The sequence below is a fragment of the Eubalaena glacialis genome, chromosome 19 (genome assembly GCF_028564815.1).
Source record: "Eubalaena glacialis isolate mEubGla1 chromosome 19, mEubGla1.1.hap2.+ XY, whole genome shotgun sequence".
Taxonomy (NCBI): domain Eukaryota; kingdom Metazoa; phylum Chordata; class Mammalia; order Artiodactyla; family Balaenidae; genus Eubalaena; species Eubalaena glacialis.
In genome coordinates this window covers 39,737,965-39,760,987 of record NC_083734.1, presented here as the reverse complement: position 1 = coordinate 39,760,987, position 23,023 = coordinate 39,737,965, and the positions used below count along the sequence as shown (strand labels likewise).

The 23,023-nt window shown below is 54.1% G+C and overlaps 1 protein-coding gene across 8 annotated transcripts in view; it reads right to left on the bottom strand.

Moving 5' to 3' along the window:
• The window catches only part of ABCC3 (ATP binding cassette subfamily C member 3), a 43,127-nt gene extending 21,883 nt beyond the window's left edge, over window positions 1-21,244 (bottom strand). For 4 of the 8 annotated variants that reach the window (XM_061177017.1, XM_061177020.1, XM_061177023.1 and 1 more), the window contains exons 1-11: window positions 21,161-21,244; window positions 9,566-9,742; window positions 9,077-9,202; window positions 8,732-8,869; window positions 7,771-7,896; window positions 7,454-7,515; window positions 6,619-6,750; window positions 5,224-5,415; window positions 1,945-2,122; window positions 1,685-1,846; window positions 406-498 (exon numbers count right to left, since the gene is read on the bottom strand). In XM_061177017.1, coding sequence (XP_061033000.1) covers window positions 406-498; window positions 1,685-1,846; window positions 1,945-2,122; window positions 5,224-5,415; window positions 6,619-6,750; window positions 7,454-7,515; window positions 7,771-7,896; window positions 8,732-8,869; window positions 9,077-9,202; window positions 9,566-9,742; window positions 21,161-21,205 — 1,431 coding nt within the window. In that variant the 5' untranslated portion in view covers window positions 21,206-21,244. Of the gene's footprint in view, window positions 1-405; window positions 499-1,684; window positions 1,847-1,944; window positions 2,123-5,223; window positions 5,416-6,618; window positions 6,751-7,453; window positions 7,516-7,770; window positions 7,897-8,731; window positions 8,920-9,076; window positions 9,743-21,160 lie in introns of those variants that run through there. The other 4 variants (XM_061177018.1, XM_061177019.1, XM_061177021.1 and 1 more) reach the window with 4 other exon arrangements.
• Between the last annotated feature and the right edge of the window lie 1,779 nt (window positions 21,245-23,023).

The following is a 23,023-nucleotide window of genomic DNA, read 5'->3' as shown; positions in this document are numbered from 1 at the left end:
TGGGTGGTGGTAGGGAATTTGTCATTTATTCTACGTACAGTGGGAAGCTAGGGAAGACATCAATAAATGTTTGCAAATAAAGGACTGAATGACTGGCTGTTTACACTCATTACAGTGTGGTGGAGAAACTCTCATTAGACCAGAAGAGGCAAGTTTGAATCCCAGCTCTGCCTGATTCTGGATTACTATAATCTCTCTGGGCCTTGGTTCCTCAGCTGCAAAATGAGAATTTTTCTAAAACCCTCTCAGGGTTGGGGGCTAGAGTAAGCTAAGGTTTGTGAAAGTGGCTTGGAGCCATTGGTACTCAGTGAGCAAGGTAGTTGGTAAGGCCCAGGTTAGTGACTGCCCTCCACCAGGTACCTGGCCAAGGCTCCAGGCAGGAGCAGTGCAGTTGCTAGCACCCACCTGGAATGCACGCATTTTCACAGCCACGGCTCCATTGAGTGGGATCAGCAAGACCATGAGAGCGACTCCAGCCAGGACAGAGGGACCCAGGTTCTGAGGAGGCACAATAGATACACTAGACAGACAGACAGAGTATATAGACAGAACCCAACAGACAGAGGCCTACTGACCTGAAATGCAGGGACGGGCAAGAAGCAAAAGATAGTGGTCAGCCAAACAGATGGACAGCAAAAAGCAGACATACAGATAAAGCCAAAATGACGAAAACATTTGCAAAAACAGCCAGCCATCAGATAATGACAAGAGATAGGGACAAACAGGCAGACGTAGAAGGGTGTCCAGACACACAGGAAGGCAAATACAGACAGACAATGACAGTCAGAGTCACACCCACCTTGCCTCCAAGTCCCTCTTCCCTCCCCTGGGTTCTGTGAGAAGGATTATCACACAGGCTAGAAAGACTTGATTGCAGACACCAGCATCCTCACAGTCCTGTCCCCCACCCCTCTGCTGACCCAGAATAACCCTCTCTTGTCCAATCTGAAGGAAGGAGAAGGTCAGAGGAAGGGGGCAGAGATCAGGGCTCAAGAGTCACCTGCCAGGGCTTCCCTGGTGGCGCAGTGGTTAAGAATCCGCCTGCCAATCCAGGGGACACGGGTTCGAGCCCTGGTCCAGGAAGATTCCCACATGCCATGGAGCAACTAAGCTCATGAGCCACAACTACTAAGCCTGCGCTCTAGAGCCAGAAAGCCACAACTACTGAGCCCGTGAGCCACAACTACTGAAGCCCGTGCGCCTAGAGCGCGTGCACCTAGAGCCCGTGCTCCGCAACAAGAGAAGCCACCACAATGAGAAGCCCGCGCACCGCAAGGAAGAGTAGCTCCCGCTCGCTGCAACTAGAGAAAGCCCGCGCACAGCAACAAAGACCAAACAGAGCCAAATAAATAAATAAATAAATAAATTTATTAAAAAAAAAAAAAGGGGCACTTCCCTGGTGGCACAGTGGTTAAGAATCTGCCTGCCAATGCAGGGGACACGGGTTCGAACCCTGGTCGGGGAAGATCCCACATGCTGCGGAGCAACTAAGCCCGTGAGCCACAACTACTGAGCCCAAGGGCCACAACTACTGAAGCCCGCGCACCTAGAGCCTATGCTCCGCAACAAGAGAAGACACTGCAATGAGAAGCCCGCGCACTGCAACGAGGACCCAACGCAGCCAAAAATAAATATAAATAAAATAAATAAATTTATTAAAAAAAAAAAAAAAAAGAAGAGTCACCTGCCAGAGGAAGTACACTGCCAGGATGATCTGCAGGGGTGCTGACCACAGCAGGTTGATGAAGGGGACAACATCCATGAAGCGCTGGGCGTCCACTGACATGAGGTTAACAATTTCTCCCACAGTGGACTCACGTTTGACTGAATTGGTGATGACCAGAGCCTGCAGGTGGACAGCAGGGTGATAGACTGGGCCCGCGAGTCTCTCCAAAGCTCCCCAGGGCTGGCCTCCCCAGCCCTCCATGCCCTGCTCCAGCTGACCTTCCTATAGATGACACCTATGATGCCCGTGCGAAACCTCAACCCCATCACAAAGATGCAGTGGTAATACTGGTGTAAGATCAGAGTCTGCATCACGGAGCACACGAACATCAGCCCGGCCACCAGAAAGCCCCACCAGGTGGGGGCCGTGGGGTTTGAAATAAATCTGATCAGGACGCTGCAAGGTAAGGAGAGAGGCATGAGGGTGGGCAGGGCTCCCCCAGTCTGCTCCCTCTACTGCGGCCCTCCCCTTTCCCCTCAGCCTCCACTCTGCCCCTGCCTCTGAAACCTCTCAGCTGGAGGCTGCTGGCCCTCCACACCCCCACCCAGACCAGGGGGACTTGGTGCAGAGCTGCCTCAAGCCCTCCATCCTTACTCCTTTCTGCCTCCACCTCCTTTCCTACCTACCATGGCCCCCCGCCACCCACCCCTTTATCACCCTCTGGCCACCTGCTTCACCGGCCTGCCTTTCTTGCCTCCTTGGACCATGTGGCAGGAAGCAGTGCAACATGTCCATTGATTAGACTTTCCTGCACCTTCTTCTGGGCTGCCGAGGGCTCTGAAGTCCACTGCCTGACCACACAGACTCTCGCCCCTCAAATCCATCCTCTTCAATATCAGCGGCCTCCAACGCTGCCCAGTGACCTTCTCCAGGGCCCTAATCTACTTCCTCTCCCGCAGTCCTTTTCACCTCTTATCCTCTTACCTGTCCTCACTCCCCACTTCTCTCAGCAGCTGCCCACTTAAATCTTCCCATCGAGAACTCCCTGCCAACTACAAACTTCCCTGCAAACACTTGCTCTCTTCCTTTTGTCCTGCCTCAGGACAGGAGGCGTCCTTTCAACTTTCCACGCCGGGTCCTGCCCCCCAAGCCCTGGATCCCACCTGCCTCCTCAGGAACACATTTCGTCGTTGGCCCCCTTTCTCCTGGTCTTTAGTATCCTCCTCTCCACTGGCAGCTCTGTGCCTTGGCCGACTGACATGACCAAGTCTCCTCCATATTAGGACAAACCTCCCCTTGACCCCATGGAGCAACCTCCATAGTCATGGCCAGGCTTCTTCTGCTGTGGGTTGGGTGTAACCCCGCAAAAGACATTTCAAGTCATAACCCCTGGTACCTGTGAATGTGACCTTATTTGGAAACAGGGTCTTTGCAGACATAATCAAGTTAAGATAAGGTCATATTGGAGTAGGGTGGCCCATAATCCAGTGACTAGAGTCTTTATAAGAGAAAAGGGAGGGATATTTGCACACAGAGACACAGATGCAGACAGACAAACAGACATACACACAGGAGGATACCATGCAAAGATGGAGGCAGAGATTGGAGCGATGGGTCTCCAAGCCTAGGAATGCCAAGGACTGCCAGCACACCAGAACCTGGGAGGCGTGGAACAGATTCTCACTCAGAGCTTCTAGAAGGAACCTACCCACCGACACTTTGATTTCAGACCTCTGGCTTCCAGAACTGTGAAAGAATACATTTCTGTCTTCAGCCACCCAGTTTGTGGTACTCTGTTACCCTAGAAAACTAAAAACCTTTATAGGAAGTTTCTAGACCTCCACTGGCACCGTCTCCACTGCAGAAACCCTGTTCTCAGGCCCTTCCCCTGTGTCGCAGCCTCTGTTCTTGGCAAAGTCACCAACAAACTCCACGTTGCCTTCCTCAGGCTCTATTTTACTGGTCAACTTGCTTCACTGGAGGCCACGCCTTCCCCCGGAAGGGTTCTCTGTGCCCTGCTCCACAATCTGGGTTCTTCTCCCAACTTCGTCCCCTCCACGCTCGTCTTCTGCTCACCCGTACCTGTCAGAATGCCTTAGGGCTCCGTCTGGGGCCTCTGCACGGGCTCTCTGGGAGAGGTTAGCCACAGATATGGGACCCTGGGCTTCCACCCGATGGCTCTGCAAATGTGATCTCCAGCTAGCTGGGAATCTCCCCTTGGGGGCCACCAGCAACTCAGGCCCAAAATGGCCAAGATGCCCCTCACCACCTTGCCCAGGGCCCAGGTCTCTCTTCCTGCTGAGTTCACCATCTCAGCAAAAGATCCATCATCCTCCAGCTACCCAGGCCAGAACCCAGGTCACCTTTTCTGCCCCCCCTCTCCCCGGCACCAACACTCATTTCCAGAGAGTAGCTCCTGAATCCTGTCTCATTCCTGACCTGGACTTTCCTTGGACCTGGTTGGCCCACTTCCATGTGGCCACCCTGCCCTGCCTCCCCCACACTACTGGCAGGGGATCCTTCCAGAATGCAAACCAGACACCCCTCCCTGGCTTCAAATCTTTCAAGGATTTCCTTAGCTCTCCCTCTCTCCCTTTGCTGTTCTGCCCCTCCCTTTGGTCACCGCCCCCCCCCCTCCCGCCCCCAGCATTCAGAAGTACCTGGAGTTCCTGAGTCATGCTGTTTCAGGCCTTTGTGACTTTGCACCTTCCCCTCCTTCCTCACCTAGTTAGCAAATTGCCTGTCCTTCCAAACTTGATAACCTCTCTGGCTGGCAAGTGTACCCTGCCCCTTCCCAGGCTGGCTTCCTTGCTCCTCTGGGGGTTTTTCAGACACCTAAGTACACCTCCGCCCACACTGTGCTCTAATAGATTTACACTTTGGTTTCTCCCACGAGACTTTAAGACCATATCTTAGTTATCTTTGTATACCTAGTGTCTGGCACCATTCTGGGACCCTGGGGGCTCAAAATATGTTCACGGAATGAATGAATGCACAAATGCATGATTGGAGGGTCAAAGGATTGAGGGCTCAGCTGCTAGCTCCTTTCCATCCCCTCATTTGAGAGCTCTTTCTAGCCCAAGCCACTCACGTGATAGATGGCGGAGCCTATCATCTGGAAAGAGCACCGTAGATGGAGTTCAGAGCCCTGGACTCAAATCCATCTTTACCAGCTGTGTACCCTTGGCCAAGTCACTTCACCTCTCTGAGTTCCTATTTCCTCATTTTTTGGATTGTTTTTCGTTTTTCTGCTTCCTTGTTTGTAAAACGGGAAAAGGGCACCTCTCTGTAGGATTGTCAGGAGGATTTAAAGAGAGAATGTATGTTAACGTATACATCAGGGTACCTGGCAGTTGTACTTAGTCCAGATAAGTTGGATGTGAATGGGGAAATGAGGTGCAGAGGCTCTGCCACTTGCCAAAGGTCACACAGAAAGTGGGGATAGCCCCTTCGGTTCCTGGTCTGGGGCTCTTCTCTCTACACATTGTCCCCGAGGCCGGCCAGCCAGCCAGCCCCTTTTCCCGGGAAGGGCTGCGTGGGAGGGAGCATGGACAGACCTCAGCAGCTGCGGATTGATGAAGGACAGCAGGTCCTGGATCAGCTTGAAGCACGTGCTGAGGAGGAAGCTGGAGCCAAAGGTGGCCATCAGGGCCCGCAGGAAGGGGGGCTCCCGGGCCTGCGGCCGGCCCCCCAGCAGCACCTCACCCTCGCTGGACAGTCTCTTCCCAGAAGCCTCCGCAGCCTGGTGTCTGGTCCGGGGAGGAAGGAGCAGCGGGTAGGAATGGGCACATGGGCCCCGTGAAGCCAAGGGGCTGGCGAGGAGCAGGTAGGAGGGGGAGCTGCTTTCTTGGCTCTCAGAACTGGGAGGGGGAAGGACAGTGAGACTTTCCAGCTGAGAATCCAGAAGTGTCTTCAGGTACTAGAGGATATATGAAGGGGTGCCTTAACTGCTCCTCAAGGACTATACACCCAGTAATTCCCAACCTGTGGCCCTCTCCATGCCTCCCCAGGGCTGGCTCCAGGGAGGATGCTGACAAGAAGGGAGACATGGGCAGGGCTGGCTAGTGGTCTAGTCACTGGCAAGCTGAGCAGGGAGGGAGTGGAGGTGGCACGGAGGGACAGAGACGGGGGGCAGCAGGCAGACTGGGGGCTATTAGGTCTTCCAGAGGCTCCAAGCCATGAGCCCAAGACACTGCTGACCAAGTCCATGTCCCTGGTTCCTTCACAGCCAGTCGGCCATCAGAGGCTCAGGCGGAACCAGTATGGGATTTCTGGGCCCCAGGTTGTGGGTGGAAGGGGTTTCGGTCTTGGGGGGACGGGGGGTGAAGAAGGAGGACTCAGAGCCTCAGCTTTCTTGGCTGGGTAGTCGGCCAGAGACAGGCTGCCAGTGGGCAGGCCCTTAGCCAGAGGGTCATCTCTTCCAGCCCCTGCCTCCACGCAGGAAGCAGGATTGAGAGGGGGCGCTGGCCTCAACCTTCCTCCCCCGGCCCCTTCCCCTCCTGAGGGAAGTCCCTGGAATCTACCCTTCAAGTCAGGCAGGGCAGTGCAGTGGTGAGTGCTGTGGGGCCAGATGGCTGGGTGTGGATTCTGGCTTTGCCACCACCAACTAGGGGACCTTGGGTGCATCGTCAAACCTCTGTGCCTCAGTGACCTCATCTGGAACACAAAGGCAATAGAACCTGCACAGTAGCTGTCGGAGATTAACTGAGTTAGTCTGCACGATAAGGAAAATGCCTGGGACAGAGTAAGTGCTACGAAAGTGTCAGCCATTCTCCAGCATCAGTAGCGTTGGGAGAGCTGACCCAGGCCTGAGCTGCCCACCCCAGGACCACCTGCACCTGCTCTTCTCCCCATGCCCAGCCATGTCATCTCCTGGGTCTGCCAGCCTCGCCTGCAGGAGACCTGGGCTGTATGAAGGGGGGGGGGGGGCGGGGACGGGGGGGGGGCCTCACCGCGCTGCCTGCTCTTGCTGCTTCTTCCTCGCCTCCAGCAGCCTCTGCACCACCATGTGGGAGCGGTCCTCCTTGTTCAGGCACCAGAGGTCCCACTCCTCCAAGGGCCGCCGGTAGCCGAGGATGGCCAACCTGGAGTGGACGGGCAGCACCACCCTGGGTCAGAGTTTAGCAGCCTGGGGACAAGGGTCTCCAGAGAGGAGGATGTCCCTAGGGAGCTGTGGCCAAGGAAAGTGTTCCTTTATTCCCACAGTGAGCAGGATGGGCGTCACTGCCTCCCACCCCAAGTTCCTACTTCCAGCCCTTTCTCACTCCTTCCCAGATGCCCCATTGACTCCTGGGCCCTGATGACAAAATCCATGCTGGCTGCGGCCCTGGGGGATGACAAGGCCTGCTGGATGGAGCCCCAGCCCGAGGAGCCTCCTCAGTGCAATATGGTTAATGAGCTGTCACCCAGGTCACAGACACAATTCTCCTGCTCTAGCTGCTCTGAGGGGCGCCCAAGGAAATGGCAGCTGCAAGCTTATCCCTGACCAAATAGCTGGGAACTAATTATGGTCTCCCTCTAGGACCCTAGGCCTGTCCCCAAGGCCTGCCAGACACAGGTCTGGCCTGTGCCCTGGGATCAGAACTGGGCCAGGACCGGCCTCTGTACTCAGCCCCCAGCCCAAACAGACAGGTTTCCCCACCCTCGCCTGCCCCATGCCCACTGGGGTTCACAGCTCCTGAGGCCCCTGAACTCCTGGCCTGCTCCCTTTCCTCTTTCTCATCCCCCAACTATCCATCCCCATTCCCCCTCCCCCGGGCCCCCAGGCTTGGGGAAGAGCCAACTCACTTTGTAAACCACCAGAAAGACAGGCGGGAGAGGAAGCCAGCTCCGGCCTCAGGGCAGGGGTTCTAGAAGGTGCAAGAGTGGGGCAGGGGAAATCAGGAGTGCACACCACCCTCTCAAGGCAGAGCGGAGGGAGGAGGGTGCCTCGTTCCTTCCTGCTCCTAGGAAACACTCCCGCTCAGTGTGCAAGCCCTAGTTTGCACACTGTGGAGGTGACATGAAGACGGAATGAACTGCAAGGGATGGGGGATGCTGGTGAGGGCTGGGCTGAGGAGTGGGCTGTGGCACCCCCACTACCACCCACCTCCATTAAGACTCACGGGGTCGATATTCTTGGGGGAGAAAAACGGTGGCTTCTCCCTGAAGCAGGAGAGGATGAGGGCAGAGAGCACCAGGGCAAAGTAGATATAGAAGGTGGTGAAGCGGAAGGGGTCTGAGATCTTGCCCTGGGGGAGAAAGGAGAGCAGAATCAGAGCTTGGGAAGCCCTGGGCCTGCAGTCCTTGCGCCAAGGAGTCCTTTGGGGCACCAGACCCCTCTGGGGTAGAAGTCAGCAAAAGTGGGTACCTGGGTCCCCCTGCCCAGAGGCTTCTGAGAGACGGGAAAGGTCATAGGGGGTCCACTGTTCCGTGGAGACTTGCCCTCCTCATCTACATCACCTTGTCTAACCCTCCCTAACAGGTAGGAAATCTTATGATACTCAGTTTGCAATTGAGGAAATGAGACTCTTGATGGTTCAGGAATTTGCCCAAGATCGCAAAGAGTAAGTGGGTTGTTCCCAGCCTGTGCTCTTATGAATATACTTGACTGCCTCCTCTTGAGATGGAGAAATAGGGAGACACTAGATTGATCCCCAGTGTTCCTACCACCCCCACCCACCACTGAAGATCAAGAGGAAGGCCAGGAACTGAGGGAGGTGGGAAAAAAGGGGAGAACAAGACAACGGGATTCCAGGAAAGCCAAAACCGTTCATGTCTGCACACCTGCTCTCACTGAGCAGACATTGCACTTGGTGGTGGCTGCTACATTCCCACGAACAGCCAACAATGGCCGCATCTTGCTGCATTCCCCTGGGTTACACTGGTCCTCACCCCGCTCACCAGTCTGCTTCTCAGCAGAGATGCAACAAGTAGGGAATGACACAAAAAGGACTGAACAGCAGAGGAGGTCCTGGGAGCTGGGGAGGGGCAGAAGGGAGGAGCCTGGGACCCAGCAGTGACCTAGAGCTCTGGGGACAATCCCTAGACTGCACTGGACCTGGCAGGTTCCTCTCTTCCACTTACCTGTGCCAAAGCTGAAAGGATCTTGGAACGGAAGGGGATGATGCCACAGACCACACACAGGAACCAGAAGATGATGAGGACCCCCGAAGACCGAACCCCGTGCAGCCGCTCATACTGGATCAGCAGGGTGGCCAGCAGCTGTGCAGGGAGGTCAGGGGAGGCTGGGCCAGAGCACAAACATCTGGACCTGCCTCCATTCCTCCCCATGCCACATGGCCAGATGTTTCTGGGGTTACCCACTCCTAAGGTGTCCAGCCTTCTCCTCAGAGCCCATGGTTCCCCCACCACAATCCCACAACCCACTGGAGATCCTCCCCAATCCAGATTCCCTGGTCCCACACTGACCATGGTGACCCCCACCACCAAGGGGGTGACAAAGAAGATGGGGGCAGGGGCCCAACCGTGGACCAGGCCATGGAAGGAGTAGAAGAGGTCAGTCCAAGAGACGCACCACAGCAGGACGCCCAAGGCCTATGAACAGGGCATATGTTGGGGCCTCCATTCCCAAAGAAAGGGATGGTCCCCACTGGGGAGGAGCCTTTGCTCCTGAAACCAACAGACTTGCCCAGGATTGCCCCCAAGGGCTGGGCTGGGCACTGGCCAGAAGCTTCTCCAGGGTGGGGAGAGCATTGTTGGAGAACTTGATTGAACTTCCCCAAGCAGAGATTATCTCATTGGGCTGCAGACCCAGCTGGCAGGCTGCCATGGCCCTGAGCACAGGGAGGGTGAGGCTGGGGAACCCAGACCAGTCACTGAGGGTGGGGAAAGGGACCCATTAAAAGGAGAATCTCCTAGGTCCTGGTCCCACCCGCAGGAGAGCCCTGAGCCCCTGACCGTCTTGAGCCTGGAGAGGCGAGAGAGAACAATGTAGCCTTGGTGGCGGTGCTGCAGGCAGAACAGGTAGCAGGGCAGGGCGGCCCACAGGTAGATGCAGGGGACCCAGGCCAGCACGGAGTTCTGGAAGCAGGGAGTGAAGTCCGGGTTGTCTGTGTGCACAGACAGATTGGAGTCCTGGGGACAAAGAGAAGAAGTCAGGGGCAGCCTTGTGCAGCACTGGGCTCACGCTCCAGGGAGGGGGCTGGGCCAGAGAGCTGCCATGCGCTCTGGGGGTCAGAAGGTGTGTGAATATGAAAGTCTAAGTGTGCAAACCAGCAGGCATTGTCCCGAGTGTGAGCTCTTCCAGGAGACTAAGGGCGCTCCATTTCCTCATATTTTCTCTCTGTCTCTCTAATTGATGTTTAATTTAAGTACAATAAACTGCACCCATTTGAAATGCACAATCCAATGAGTGACAGTTGTACACACCTGCAAAACTGCTACCACAATAAAGATATAGAATAATCCACCATTCCACGAGTTCCTTTGTGCCCCTCTGCAGCCCATCCCTCCCAGGCAAACACTGATCTGCTTTCTGTCATTCTAGATTTCCGCTCTTTTATTTTAAATTAATTTTTAATTTTATCAAAGCAATATATGCACATGGTTGAAGAGTCCACTTTCTCTCTAAAGCTCTCCCAGGGAAGGGATAGGGAGCCTCTCTGAGCTTTAGTTGCCTCTCCTTTAAAATGAGGGAGGCCATCCCTGCCCGACCTACCTCCTCAGTGGGTGTGAACTCAAAGGAGCAAGGGGATGTGGAGAGAGCTTTGTAAACAAAGCTGGGGTGACCAACCATCCCAGTTTGCATAGAACTGTCCTGGTTCTAGCACTGACAGTCTCGTGTCTTAGGGAACCACTGAGTCCAGACAAGACCGCTTTTTGTCTTTGCACCTAAGAACTTTTCTGGAAAGAGATGGGGGAACACATTCAAACACATATTTTACTAAGATTGTTTCCCCCAAGGCCACCGATGAACTAATCTTTTTTTCCCTTCTTGCAAAGTATTAGACTGTCTCTACAGAAAGCTCATAAAATATAAACAACTAAAAAAAAAAAGGGGACTTTCCTGGTGGCGCAGTGGTTAAGAATCCGCCTGCCAATGCAGGGGACACAGGTTCGATCCCTGGTCCAGGAAGATCCCACATGCTGCGGAGCAACAAAGCCCATGCGCCACAACTACTGAGCCTGCGCTCTAGAGCCCGCGCGCCGCAACTACTGAGCCCACGTGCTGCAACTACTGAAGCCCGTGTGCCTAGAGCCCGTGCTCCGCAACTAGAGAAGCCACCACAGTGAGAAGCCCATGCACCGCAACAAAGAGTAGCCCCTGCTCGCCGCAACTAGAGAAAGCCCGCGCGCAGCTACCAAGACCCAAGGCAGCCAAAAAAAAACCCCAAACCTCACCCACAATCCCATCCACCTAGAGACAACTCTTAACACCAGAAGATAGAACCCTCTACCTTCTAACTGCCAGTTTAAATAATTGTCATTTTTATTTTTGTCAAAGTTATAACATGCACATAATTCTAAAGGTACATGAAAAGAAAATGGCACCCTGCCTCATCACTCCCCACCTCTAGTTCCACTTTCCAGGGGTAAGTATGTTCAAATATGCTAACTTGTTCTGGTAGCTACTTCTATGTTTTTAAGCAATTTGCTTTTAATATTGTTACATGATCTACCACTATTTGATAATCACTATTTTCTTTTGTTCTGGAAGTTAAAGCTGTACCTCTCTTACATTCTCTCCACTTGAACTTCCTCAACCTTCCAGTGTAGAAACATCACAGGCTTTTGTTAAATAAATATTCACAGTTCACACTTTTTTGACTATATAAATATTGTTCACTACGACTGGCTCTACCCCTTTCAATACCTGTGTGACCTTAGGCAAGACGCTTGACCTTCACCTCTCTGGGCCTTAGTTTCTTCAAGGGTAACACTGAGATGATAACATCTCCCACCAGGCCCCTCCCACCTGGCCCCTCAGCCATCAGCCTGGCCCAGGCCCCCACCTCTTCCCGAGCAATTTCCACGGGGTTCTAGTCTCTTCCCTTCCATGCCCGATGGGCCCAGATCCCTGCCCACACTCTCCTGGTCTTCCCCTTCCTCCCTGGTCTTTCCTTCTATGTCTCCTTGCTGGTTCCCCTGCTTGGCATCAGAGTGCCCCGGAACTCAGTCCTTTCCTCTTCTCCATTTCCTTTTACATTTGCACTCACCCCCAGGGCAATCTCTTCCAGTCTCATCTACATGCCAATGACTCCCAAGTTTATCTCTCTACCCCACCACTCTCCAAATCCGCAACTCTAAATCCACCTGCCGACTGGACATCTCCACTTTACACATCGTACAAGAGCCTACAAGGTCCCCCACAGTGTCCCTTCCCGCCAACCTGTGACCTCTCTCACCGCCTCTCCTACATCACTCCAGCCAGTGGCCTCATTGCTATTCCTGAACATAACAGGCATGTTCCTGCCTCAGGGTCTTTGCACTGGCTGCTCTGTCTGGAACGTCCCTCCCTTAGACATCCTTAAGTCTTTCTTTCTCATTGAGGCCTAGGCTGACCACCCTGTTTAATATTTCACTTGCACCCTACCCCCAGCATTCCCAATCCACTCCCTTAACCTTTCTCTGCTTTTTCTTTCCCCTATACCTACCACCTTCTAACATGCTACATAATTTAGAAATTTATTATGTTTTCTCTCATCTCTTTCTGCTGGCATGTGTGTTTCTTGAAGGAAAGAATCTTTATTTCATTTATTGATGTATCCTAAGTACCTAGAGCAGTGCCTGGCACATAGTAGGTGCTCAGCAAAAATTTGCTTAAACAACTTAAATTAAACATTTGTTGAATAAATGAATAAACAAAAGGATAATCTTATACCCTGCCTCTAAACCTTCAGTGGCTTCCTACTGACTAGAAGACAAAGTCTAAGCATGGCATTCAAGTCCCACAACTGGCCTTGAACTATCTATCTATCTACCTACCTATCTATCTATCTATGTGAACTATTAAACTATCTATGTGCCTGAGTTATCCCATCTTAAGAAAATATTTCATGGAGTGGTCTGCACACCCTGCTTCCCTTTCCTCAGCCTACCCTCAGTCTTTAATCCCATCTGAGTCAGCCCTCTGCCTCCAAAGCACCTGCCCATGGCTGCAAGATTCCTGAAAGGCAGTGTTGTGCCCCTTGCCTCATGGCCCCAGACCTGCAGGGGCTCCTGCTCCTCCTGGAGCCAAGTCCAAGCACCCCTCCTTGCCTTCCCACTGCTCCCGTCCCCCACTGCCAAACTCACTTCACTCTAAATCTGCTCTGAGAGTCTCACTCCTACACCTTCGCTCAGCCTGGTCCCCATTTCTTCCACTTGTCAAGATCCCAACAACTACAGGGAAGGGTGGTGGGCCCGGCTTAGGACCCACCTCTCCCATCTTGAGCACCCTTCCTGCTCTGAAGTCAGCACCTAACGACGGAGCCGCCTTCTGGAGTATGTCCTCCACTTGATGACGCTCTGATAAAGGCCTGCTATGAGCCAGGCAGCGGGGGGAGGCACACTCGGAACAGACCTGTCCCTGCCCCTGGGGAGCATGAGGTCCAGGAACATGCTTCTTTGGGGCGTTTCACTCAAACCCCAGAGAGCAGAGGTTGTACTGCGTACATCTTGAATTCTAGAGCTCTGTACTCAGTAGTCGCTCAAGCAATGCGAGCTAAGGACCAGAAGACTCTTGCTAAGCACTGGGCACACGGCCCTGGGCTGGGCACTGGGTCACAGAGAGGGGTTATTCTGTAGGCCTGATCAGGCTGTACCAGGGGAGGGGAGACAGACGCCCTGGCCCATATTGTTTTCCTCTTTAAAACATTTCTTAGCCAAGTATAGTATACTTACAGAAAAAGTACACACAGCTTAAGTATACACCTCAGTGAATTTTCACACTGAACACGCCTGTGTAACTAGAACTAGAATCAAGAAACAGGACATTGCCAGCCCCCAGAAGCCCCTGTTGTGCCCCCTCCAAGCCACTCCTCATCCCAGGAGAACACTGTTCTGAGTTCCAACAACATGTGATTTGGCCCATGTGGGACCTTCCTATAAAGGAAATCACACATTTCCCGGATCTTTCATGTCTGGCTTCTTCTCTCCGCACTGCGTTTGGGGGTGTCATCCTTGGCGTTGAGTGTGAGTGGGGATTCTCCCTGCCCATTTCTGCACATGGTCCATTGTATGAATGGACCCATGCACTTATCCATTCCACTGTCAAGGGGCAGCTGCACCCTGCTTTAACGCTTGGCAAGCCCGTTAATCCCATCCACTTAGTTGCCATCCAGATAGCTGGCCCAAGGCCACCCCCAACTCTGACCATCTGGTCTTCGGGCCTGGAGTGAACTGCCAACCTCTCTGGGCCCAAGCTGAGCTTCACCTCCTACAGAAAGCATTTTTGGGGTGCCCCAGCCTCCAGCGGGCTTTTCCTTGCTTTATTTTGTATGCTCTCAGCAGCCAGATAAGTGACTATCAGCTGAGAGTGATCAAGACCCCTTATGTTTCAGTAGCATTTTATTATAGCACTTACGTGGTCATTATTCCAAAAGAAAAGACGACGAACAATATTAGGCAAAAGGAAAAGCAGGCTCCACCTACTCTGGCAACAGGTCCAAGGACACCTGGCAGTTGGGAGCTGGGATAGACACCCAGGCCTCATGGCACCGAGCTGGGGTCTCTCTCACCCTGTGCTGCTTGGACCTGCACCTGTGAATACATCCTCTCTCTACAGCAACGTGAACCCTTCAGGATAGACACTGGGCCCTACTCTTATTCCTCTCCTCTCCTGCCCCACACCTTCCAGCTCCCAGCACAGTATGTGGTTGACATACAACGCACAGGTCTGTGCGTTGACAGACAAGGGAGAGTGTGTATAGGTAGACGGGAGCCTGAGCTCAAAGACACAACCAGGAATCACCACTTGCACTGGGTCAGGGTCAGGGTCAGGGCTCTCTGAGGCAGGCAGGGAGTGGTCCCGAGGAGAACCAAACCCTGATGCAGAGGACCCAGTGTGGGCTGCCTCTTTGGAGACTTCATCTCCCTGAACCTCAGTCTCCACACTAATGGGAGTAATGACAGCATCCCAGCCAGCTCCCCGCAGGGGGGAGAATGAACAGCAAAGCACCTTGACTCAAATAGGGCAACACTGGAGGAAGCAGGTGACGGAGCAGAGGCTGCTGGGACCTTGTTTTGGTTTCATAAACAAGTTCCACTGTGGCAACAATCAAGAGATCTTGGGAGGACCAGATGACTGCTTTGACCCACAGGGAGATCCGGCCTGGGCTCCTTTCCTTCAGATACGCATGTCCCAGCTGGGCAGAGCCCTCTCCAGGAGACAGTGGGTACCTGTCCTTGCCTGTGTCCTTAGGCTATTTACCTCTGACTGCTTGCTAGGACAACGACAGGACACGTCACGCACAACATGTTCAGAATGGAAATCCTGCCCGTCTCCCCTTCTCCAACCTGCCCACCCTGATGCAGGGCAATGCTTTCCTTTTCCCAGGCCGGAATCCTCTGAGTCATCCTTGATTCTTTCTCTTTCTCTCACAGCCCACACCCAACCTTTTAGCAAATCCTGTCCACTCTACCTTCAAATTACTAGGCTGAACGATATGAAAGGGCTATATTCGACTCTTTTTAATCTATAAAAAGGCATCTTCATTTGGATCTCCCTGATATATCCAGGATCCGACTGCTTCTCTCCACCCCACACTCTCACATGGATTGTGGCGTCGCGCCTTCTCTGGCCTCCCTGCTTCCACGCCTGCCGCTTGCCTAGCAGTCTCCTCCAGCACAGCAGCTGCAGGCAAGTCTTCATGAAACCTAAGCCAGACGTCTTAGTGATGCACCATGTCACTTCTCTGGTTAAAACCTGCCAAGGGCTCCCCATTTCACTCATAGTGAAAGCCAAAGTCTCCAGGGGGCCCTCGAGACCCTCATTATCTGCTCCCCTGTCTCTCTGACCTCAGCTTCCCCACTCCCCTCTCATCCCACCTGCCTCCTGGCCTCAGTGTGGTCCCCAAATGTCAGGCCTGTGCCTGCCTCAAGGCAGCGGTGCTGTGCCTCGTGCCCTGGTCACCTGCAAGCTTGTGCTCGGACCTCACCTTCTCGTGGAGGTCCACCCTGACCTTCCTAATTAAAACTGGAACTGTAACCCCCGTCGTGCTCCTGCATCCCCATCCCTGCTGGCCTGTCCTATTTTCCCCATAGCCCTTATCACTTTCTAGGATAGTATATAATTGAGTTATTTCTTACGTTTATCGTTTTTCTGTCCTCTCTCACTGGAATATGTGTTCCGTGAGGGCGGGTTTGTTAGTTCTCCTGACCAGCGTATTCCCCATTGCCTAGAACAGTTCCTAGCACAGACACAGCACTCCTATGCATTTGTTGAACAAAAGAAAGAAAGAATGAGTGAACAAATAAATGAAAGTCACCCTCCAAAGCCCACTTCTGCAGCCGTATGCCTAGGAACTCAGGATGCTCTCTCTTTGACACCGACGCACGTCAGGGGCTCTCTAACCCAAACAAAGCTAAGTGTAAACGACATGGTTGGTGGAGGTCATTTCCTGGACCCCATGATACTCCCTGCAATCCCACAGAACCCAATGGGTGACCCCTTTTCAAACCACTGGCCCCCAATTCCCATTCCGAAGAACACCAGTTGGGCTGGGAGCTGAGCCCACAGCCCCTCCCCCACTGCCACCCACACAGTTTCCATGGCAACAACAGCTACCTTAATAATGTGATTAAACAGCTGGATGGGGCTGATAAGGTCTGGCACCCAGAATGGACCACACAGCAGGGGCCCCTTCATAGGCACCAAGACTGAAATCCCTGCAGACCCCAGCAGGGGGCAGGGGGCAGGGGGCAGTAAGGACCCCAGAGCTCTCTGCCCAAGCTGGGCCACTGGCGCCTTCAGGGACTTCCCAGCCCCTGGGGCCCCAGGCTTGTTGATAGCCTCTGTCACGAGAAGAGTAATGACTTCCTTAATCCCGTGGGGTGGGGAGAAGGGATCAACTGACAAGTTCATTTATCTCAGCAGAAATGGAGGTGCAGAAAGGGCAAGGGCCTGTTCACATGTGCTGTGGCTGAAACTGCGGCTTTTGGAAGGGCCTGGGGGTGGGGGTGGGGGTGGGGGCCTGGCTCACAGCCTGGCCTGCGCGTCTGCTTCTGAAAGGGGCCTTGCCAGCCAGCAACAGCTTTGCTTATTTGAACACCACTGCGTTCCAAGATTATTGTTTAATGTTCACACCAGCTGAGACTCGTGGCTGGAAAGTGACCGGCCCCAGTTCACATGGGCTGATGCCAGGACTTGAACCCAGGCCCTGTAGCTCCAGAGCCCCAGTCCCCGTTAGGGCTCCAACATGACAGCCCACCTTGGGGAGAGAACACATGTGTCCAGATCACCTGAAACATTAAAAATCTTTTGGCCATACAGCCTGCCCTCAAATCACCTCTTTGCTGCAGTTCTTTTCATAGAGCTCAGGGGAAGGGTTGCCATCACAGGATAACAGACTAGCTGGCGTTCTGGGAGCCACTGGACTAGAAACCTGAGTATCCAGTTAGAAGGAGAAATCCAAGCCAGGGTTAGGCCCCTGTTAGCACCCCACCCCCCCCAAGCCCAGCACCACCACCTGGCCCCAGCACTGGAAACAGGAGCAGCTCCAGGTGGGGGAGGGGAGGGGCCCCGTCACACAACAGTGGCACATCCAAGTCTCACCCCCCCTCTCTCAGGATCCTGCTGCACCTGTTGCCCCTGGGACAGCCACACCAGGGAGGGGTGGACACAACTCAGGTGCTCTGATCCTGCCTCCTGGGCAGGTCAGCTGGCAGGCCCCGCTGGGATCTCCCTCCCTGGCTGGCCCCACGCTCCAAGACCATTTCCTGGTCAGGGGACCAGCAGGAGGGCTTGGCAAAGTGCCCTCCTAAATGCCACTTCCTTGACTCACTTCCTTTCCTAAGTCTCCAGCCCTCCAGACCAGGTCCAGGGCAGTCGGGGAGCAGCAGGGCTTGGGAGAAGCCAGCCTGGGGCCACAAGGGACAAAATCTTTCTTCCAGAAGCCAGAAGCTCAGAGGCTCAAAGTGGTCTAGCACCAGCTATGTTGCCCCAGATGGGATGGAGAGAAGGGATTCTAGTGGTCCTGGCCTGGCAGGGAGGACTGCGTTCCTGGTTGGGGTGGGGGTTGGTGTCCAGTAGGCGGAGGGGTGTCTGCCTCCTACCCACCGGCCTAACCTCAGGGGCCCTGCCTCTGCCAGTTTTTTGGTTAGGACCTTTGGACTTCTAAGCCGCATCAGCCTCCCAGGAACTTCCTGGAGCCTTCAGATGAAAGCTAATTCTGCAAACAGGTCAAGACCTCCTGAGGGCAAACAGCCCCAGGCCCTTCCTCTGTGAACTCTCTTCACCACTGGTGCTGCCCAACTCCACTGCTCAGAATGGAGTAATCCTCCAGGCAGGGGGCAATGAGGTGCAGCAAAGGGACACTTCCACCTTCTTTGTTCTAGAGGCATCTCTGGCTCCAAGATGGCTGGGCTGTTTGATCACAGTTCATTCTCTTGGAATTTATTCCCCATGAAACTCCCAAGCATGATCAGAGATGTTGGTAATCCACCCCAAAGTGGGTAGACGTAAGAGAGAGAGTCAAAGAAAGGATGAGTCACTCACTCAGTACACAGTATGTGTGAGTGCATGGTGTGTGTGCGCATGTCCGGGGGTCCCCTGGGTCTCCTACCCTCACATTTAGCTGCGGCTGAGGTGGATGGATTTAGCCACAAATTCCCCAGCAAACAGCTGAAATGGGAGCCCATGGTCCAACAGCCATGCCAGCCCCTTTCTTATAGGTCTTCCCAAATCTAACACCTCCTTCTAACCTCATATCTCTTTCTCTTTCCTCCTCTTCCCAGGAATATCATGACCTGTCACCAACAGAGAGTTTTAAGTTCTCAAATCATTTCACATTCCCTATCTTATTTGATCTCCACAACAGTCTTGTGAGGCAGTTAAGAGATGGGTTACTTCCCCATTTCACAGGTGGAAAAACTGAGGCTGTGAAGATAAGCTAGCAAAAAAGGCTTGGTAGAGTAAACGAGTGGCCCACAGGGGCCTGAATCATGTCCCCCTCCCCCACCTTTTCACCCTTGGCTCAGGTATCTCCTGGCTTCCCTGAACTACTTCCGACAAGGTGGGTCACCCACAGGCCCCTAAGATAAAAGGTTCAGGGACAAGTATACCTGAATAATATACAATGAAAATGAGATGCAAACTAGCACAGCACCAATGAGCAGCCCTGAACTCCAGGCCTTTGGGGTAACTGAGCTAGAGCTAAAGTTATAGCTCCAGCCTCTGGGCTTCAGACCCTGCCTCCCTTGTCTCAGCTCTGCAAACCCTCAGAGGATGAGCTGGGAACCTTCCTGGTTTCTTCCCACTCCACCTCCAGTCACCAGCCACACTGGGTACAGCCTGGAACAGCTTTCAGGAGCCAAGAAGATAATGTGGAAGATGGAAGGTGTTTAGACGTTGAGGTCGGGAAAAGGAGTGGTCAGTTCCCTTGTCATTTGAGGTATCCTCGTAGAGACCTCAAGGGAGTCATCCCTTGGACCTAACATAGCTGAGCCTCCCATGGACCCTGAGGTTCTCAGAGGAGGTACACATAGCTCATGAGCAACAGGAAGTTCAGGGACCGGGAGTCCAGAAGCCCAAATGTTCACAGTCAGGCACTGGCAAAGTTGGAGCCATACCTCAGGGTCCTGTTTCCCAGTCCAGCACTCCATAGCTGATTGTCATGTGACCTTGACAAGTCCATTCCTTCAGTTTCCCCAGCTCTGTAATGAGGGGCAGGGCCAGCTGCTCCAAGCCCCCAAGCTCTGACACTTGATTCCACGGTATCATGGAAGGGTAGAGCCAAAGGATCTCTAAGCTGAGAATAGGGAGGGAGTCCTGAGTTCCCCAACTCCTGGTCCCTTGAAGCCTGTCCCTGGACAGTCCTAAGCTCTCAGGGTTAACTGTCCACCCAGGAACAGGGGGCCCTTGCACTTGAGGCTTGGGCACATCTGCCCCCCTTAATTTACAAGTCCTGCGCCTGGCCACCTCAGACACCGTGACCATGCTGTAGCCACATCAGCCAGGCTCAAGTGGCAGTGAGAGGAAGTCTACTCTTGAGCCAAAGGGGCAAACTCTGGACGCTGGCAACACGCAACCAGGCCAGGCTGGATGACAGACAGGGTTCCTGTGGCAAGAAGGGCAGCCGCAGAGAAGCTGCGCCATCTCTGATTAACCATTTAGTGACCCAGAGAATAAAACAGATCCCCAAAGATATTTTTTACAGGTGTTCCATTGCCCCACATTTCAAAAATCCATGTAACCCCCCTCAGTCCAGCCCAAACACAGCCCAAGAGTGGGGTTCCTGACTGTATACACACACTTACGTACACACATGGGCACACACATGTGCACACACATGCACACACACCCACACAAGCACCCACCCATGGGTAACACACACTGGGCACACACAACACCAAGCACATATGTACAAATACTTGAAATGGCAAAAAGATTTAGAGATTGGGATTCCGAGGCCCTGGATTTGAGACCAGCCTATGCTGGGCAGCCCCCGGATGATCACCGACAAGCCCCTTGAACCTGAGCTCATCTGTAAAATGGAGACACACCACCACTCGCCTCCCAGAGCTGCAGTGATGATCAAGGGAGCTGCTGTGAGTAGATTTTGAAAGCTGTAAGAAAGCTCTTGGGCTGTCTACATGGGCTGCACTTAACTATGCTGCGGGTCTGGAGTCAGCAGCCTGAAAAGCAGCCTGATGTCTTAGAAAGGGATTTGGTGCCTGAGTGAAAAGGCCTGCTTTTCTATCCCAGCTCTGCGTTCCTCTAACTGGCTGACATTGAGCAAGTCTCTAGGCCTCCCCTTCCCCATCTCTAAAAGGAGAGGGTGGGACCAGGAAATCCTGCTATCCTATACCTGTAAGGGCCTGCCTCCAGAGTGAGGTCTGCCTCTCCCTCCTGAGGCCGGTGCAGTGAGGATCACCTCCTCTCTGGTGGCTCTTGTCCAGAGGAAAGAAGGAACCTTTCCCAAGAAGGCAGGAACCATTTAAGAAGGGGGAAGCCCAGTGGAGCCAGGCTCCCAAAGCACCTGGTTGACCGGCTGTGGGAGTGGGCATCCAAGTCCTAGTCTATGGGGCAGGCGCTGAGGTGTCATCAGGATCTAGTAATGGGGAAATGCCACTTCTGCACCCTGTGGTCAGCCCCAGAGAGGGACTGGGGTGTGGTGGCAAGTGCGGGCACTTTCTGAATTCAGGATGCTACCCACCGAGCCCTCGAGGAGCCTAGTACTTGGCTTTCCCAGGCTCTCCCATGTGTCTGGGGAGGACAGGGCAGGTCCTGAAGGCCACTAGGGACCTGGCTCTGGGCGGCGCCACCAGGCCCCCTCCTGGCATCACATCGCCCCCTCCCCGGGGCTGCCTAAGGGCTCGCCGGTGTGCGCCCTCAGTCCCGGGACACCTCCTTACCCAGAACTTGGAGCCGAGCTCCCCGGAGCCGCACAGAGCGTCCATGGGGCCGGAGCTCGGCTGCGAGGACGGCGAGCACGGTCTCTACCAGCCCGGGACAGACCTAGCGCCCGCCCAGAGCCGCCTCCAGCCCCGCGCTCCGCCCCCGCCCGCCCCTCCAAGCCCTTCCCCCAGGCCCTTTGGGTTGAACTGAGACAGCGCCTCTAAGAAACTGCGGCTCCCGGAGGGATTTTGGGACAGTGGCGGCGGGCCATTGACACAGTGACAAGCCCTTCGGGTGGCCACTGGGCCGCGCCGGAGAGATGCCCCAGAAAGATGAGGCTGATAGGGCTGGAGCAGGGTCTGTTTCCAAGGGACACACACCCCCTCCCACCGCGCACGACTCTGCGGAGAGGTGGGGGGGGGGGAGGTGGGCCCCCAGGAGTCAAGGGACATGAAAAGGGACTTAGCAAGACTCCCTCCGTCAATAAATCCTTGTCACGTTCATCTCTGAATGTCAGTCTCCTCATCTGTGAAATGGGAAGAGCTGTGTGCCCAGACAATCCAGAGGCTACCTCTGCCCCACAAGTTGTCCGGGAACTGGCAGAGACCAACACAGAAAGAGCACGTGTGTGTGTGTGTGTGTGTGTGTGTGTGTGTGTGTGTGTACACCTAAGGAGAGAGGGATGGGAGGGGGTCCCAACATCATCCAGATGGTGGCTTCCCGTGATTCTCTTAAATTGCTGCCTGCCTGTGGTTCTGTCCCTCCCTGATTTTGCACCTGCTGCTTCAGCACCACTCTGCCTCCACTGTCATATCTGGAAAACAAGGCTAATCATAGTACCTATGTCACAGGGTTACTCTGAGGATTAAATGGGAAAGGTATGTAAAGCATCAAGCATATCTCCTGGCACATTTAGTAGGCATCCACCTTATGTTAGTTTCCTCCACTTCAGCCTGGTAAGGGTGGGGGATGGGCAGGTAAGGCCCCGGGAAAGGCGCCACATTAGCGCATTCCTCCTGAGACTGAGTCTCCACATTCCGCATCAGTAATATGCCTTTGGGGTCAATGGCCTCCTTCTCCTGCTTGCCACAGCTTGGCCATGCTGGGACCGCTCCCTCCCTCCCTCCCTCCATTTTCCACTCCCCCAGTCATCCTCTCTTCCCTAACGGGATCCCAGAAGCCAATTCACCACCCCTGTCGGGGTTGAGAAGGAATCCGCCGTTCCCCCAGCACCTCTTCCCCTGGCCCATCTCTCCTCTGCCCTTGCCTCCCAACCTTGTTCTTGGCTGTAGGGTCTGCCCAGGTGATCCCTTCCCTGCCCTTATTCTTAAAACAATGCGTTTTCCTGCTTGGCTGCTCAGCAGCAGGTGTGGTTGGGTGCCAGTAAGATAGCACAGAAGCAGCAGCCATCTCCTATCCCTCTGGGCAGGCAGGAAGTCACCAGAAGGAAGTCTCTTCAGCCATGGGCTATCAGAACAGAGATCTGAGCCCGGCATGAGGTGGGGGTGGGAGCAGGGTGGACATGCCTCTCCCTTCCCCAGGCAGCGGACTGGGGGCTTCTCCCCCACCCCTGGCAAGTCCTCTCAGCCCTTTGTCTGCCCCCGCCCTCCACTCACCCAGTCTCCCAGCCCCCTCCGTCTCTGAGCCAGACTCTATAGAGCTTTCACACTCTTGTAGCAGTGTATCTTGGGTTATATTTAGTTGTGAAGAATCTGTCTTCTCTGCCAGTCTGTGAAGTTCCTGAGGGCAGGGATTGACTGAGTCACCTCCAACGCCCCTCCACACTTTGGGCAGAACCTTTAGTATACTGTGTGACAAGCCCCTTGATGTCCCTGGGACTCATTTTCTTGAGCAACTTGGACAAGATGCCATCTAAGGTC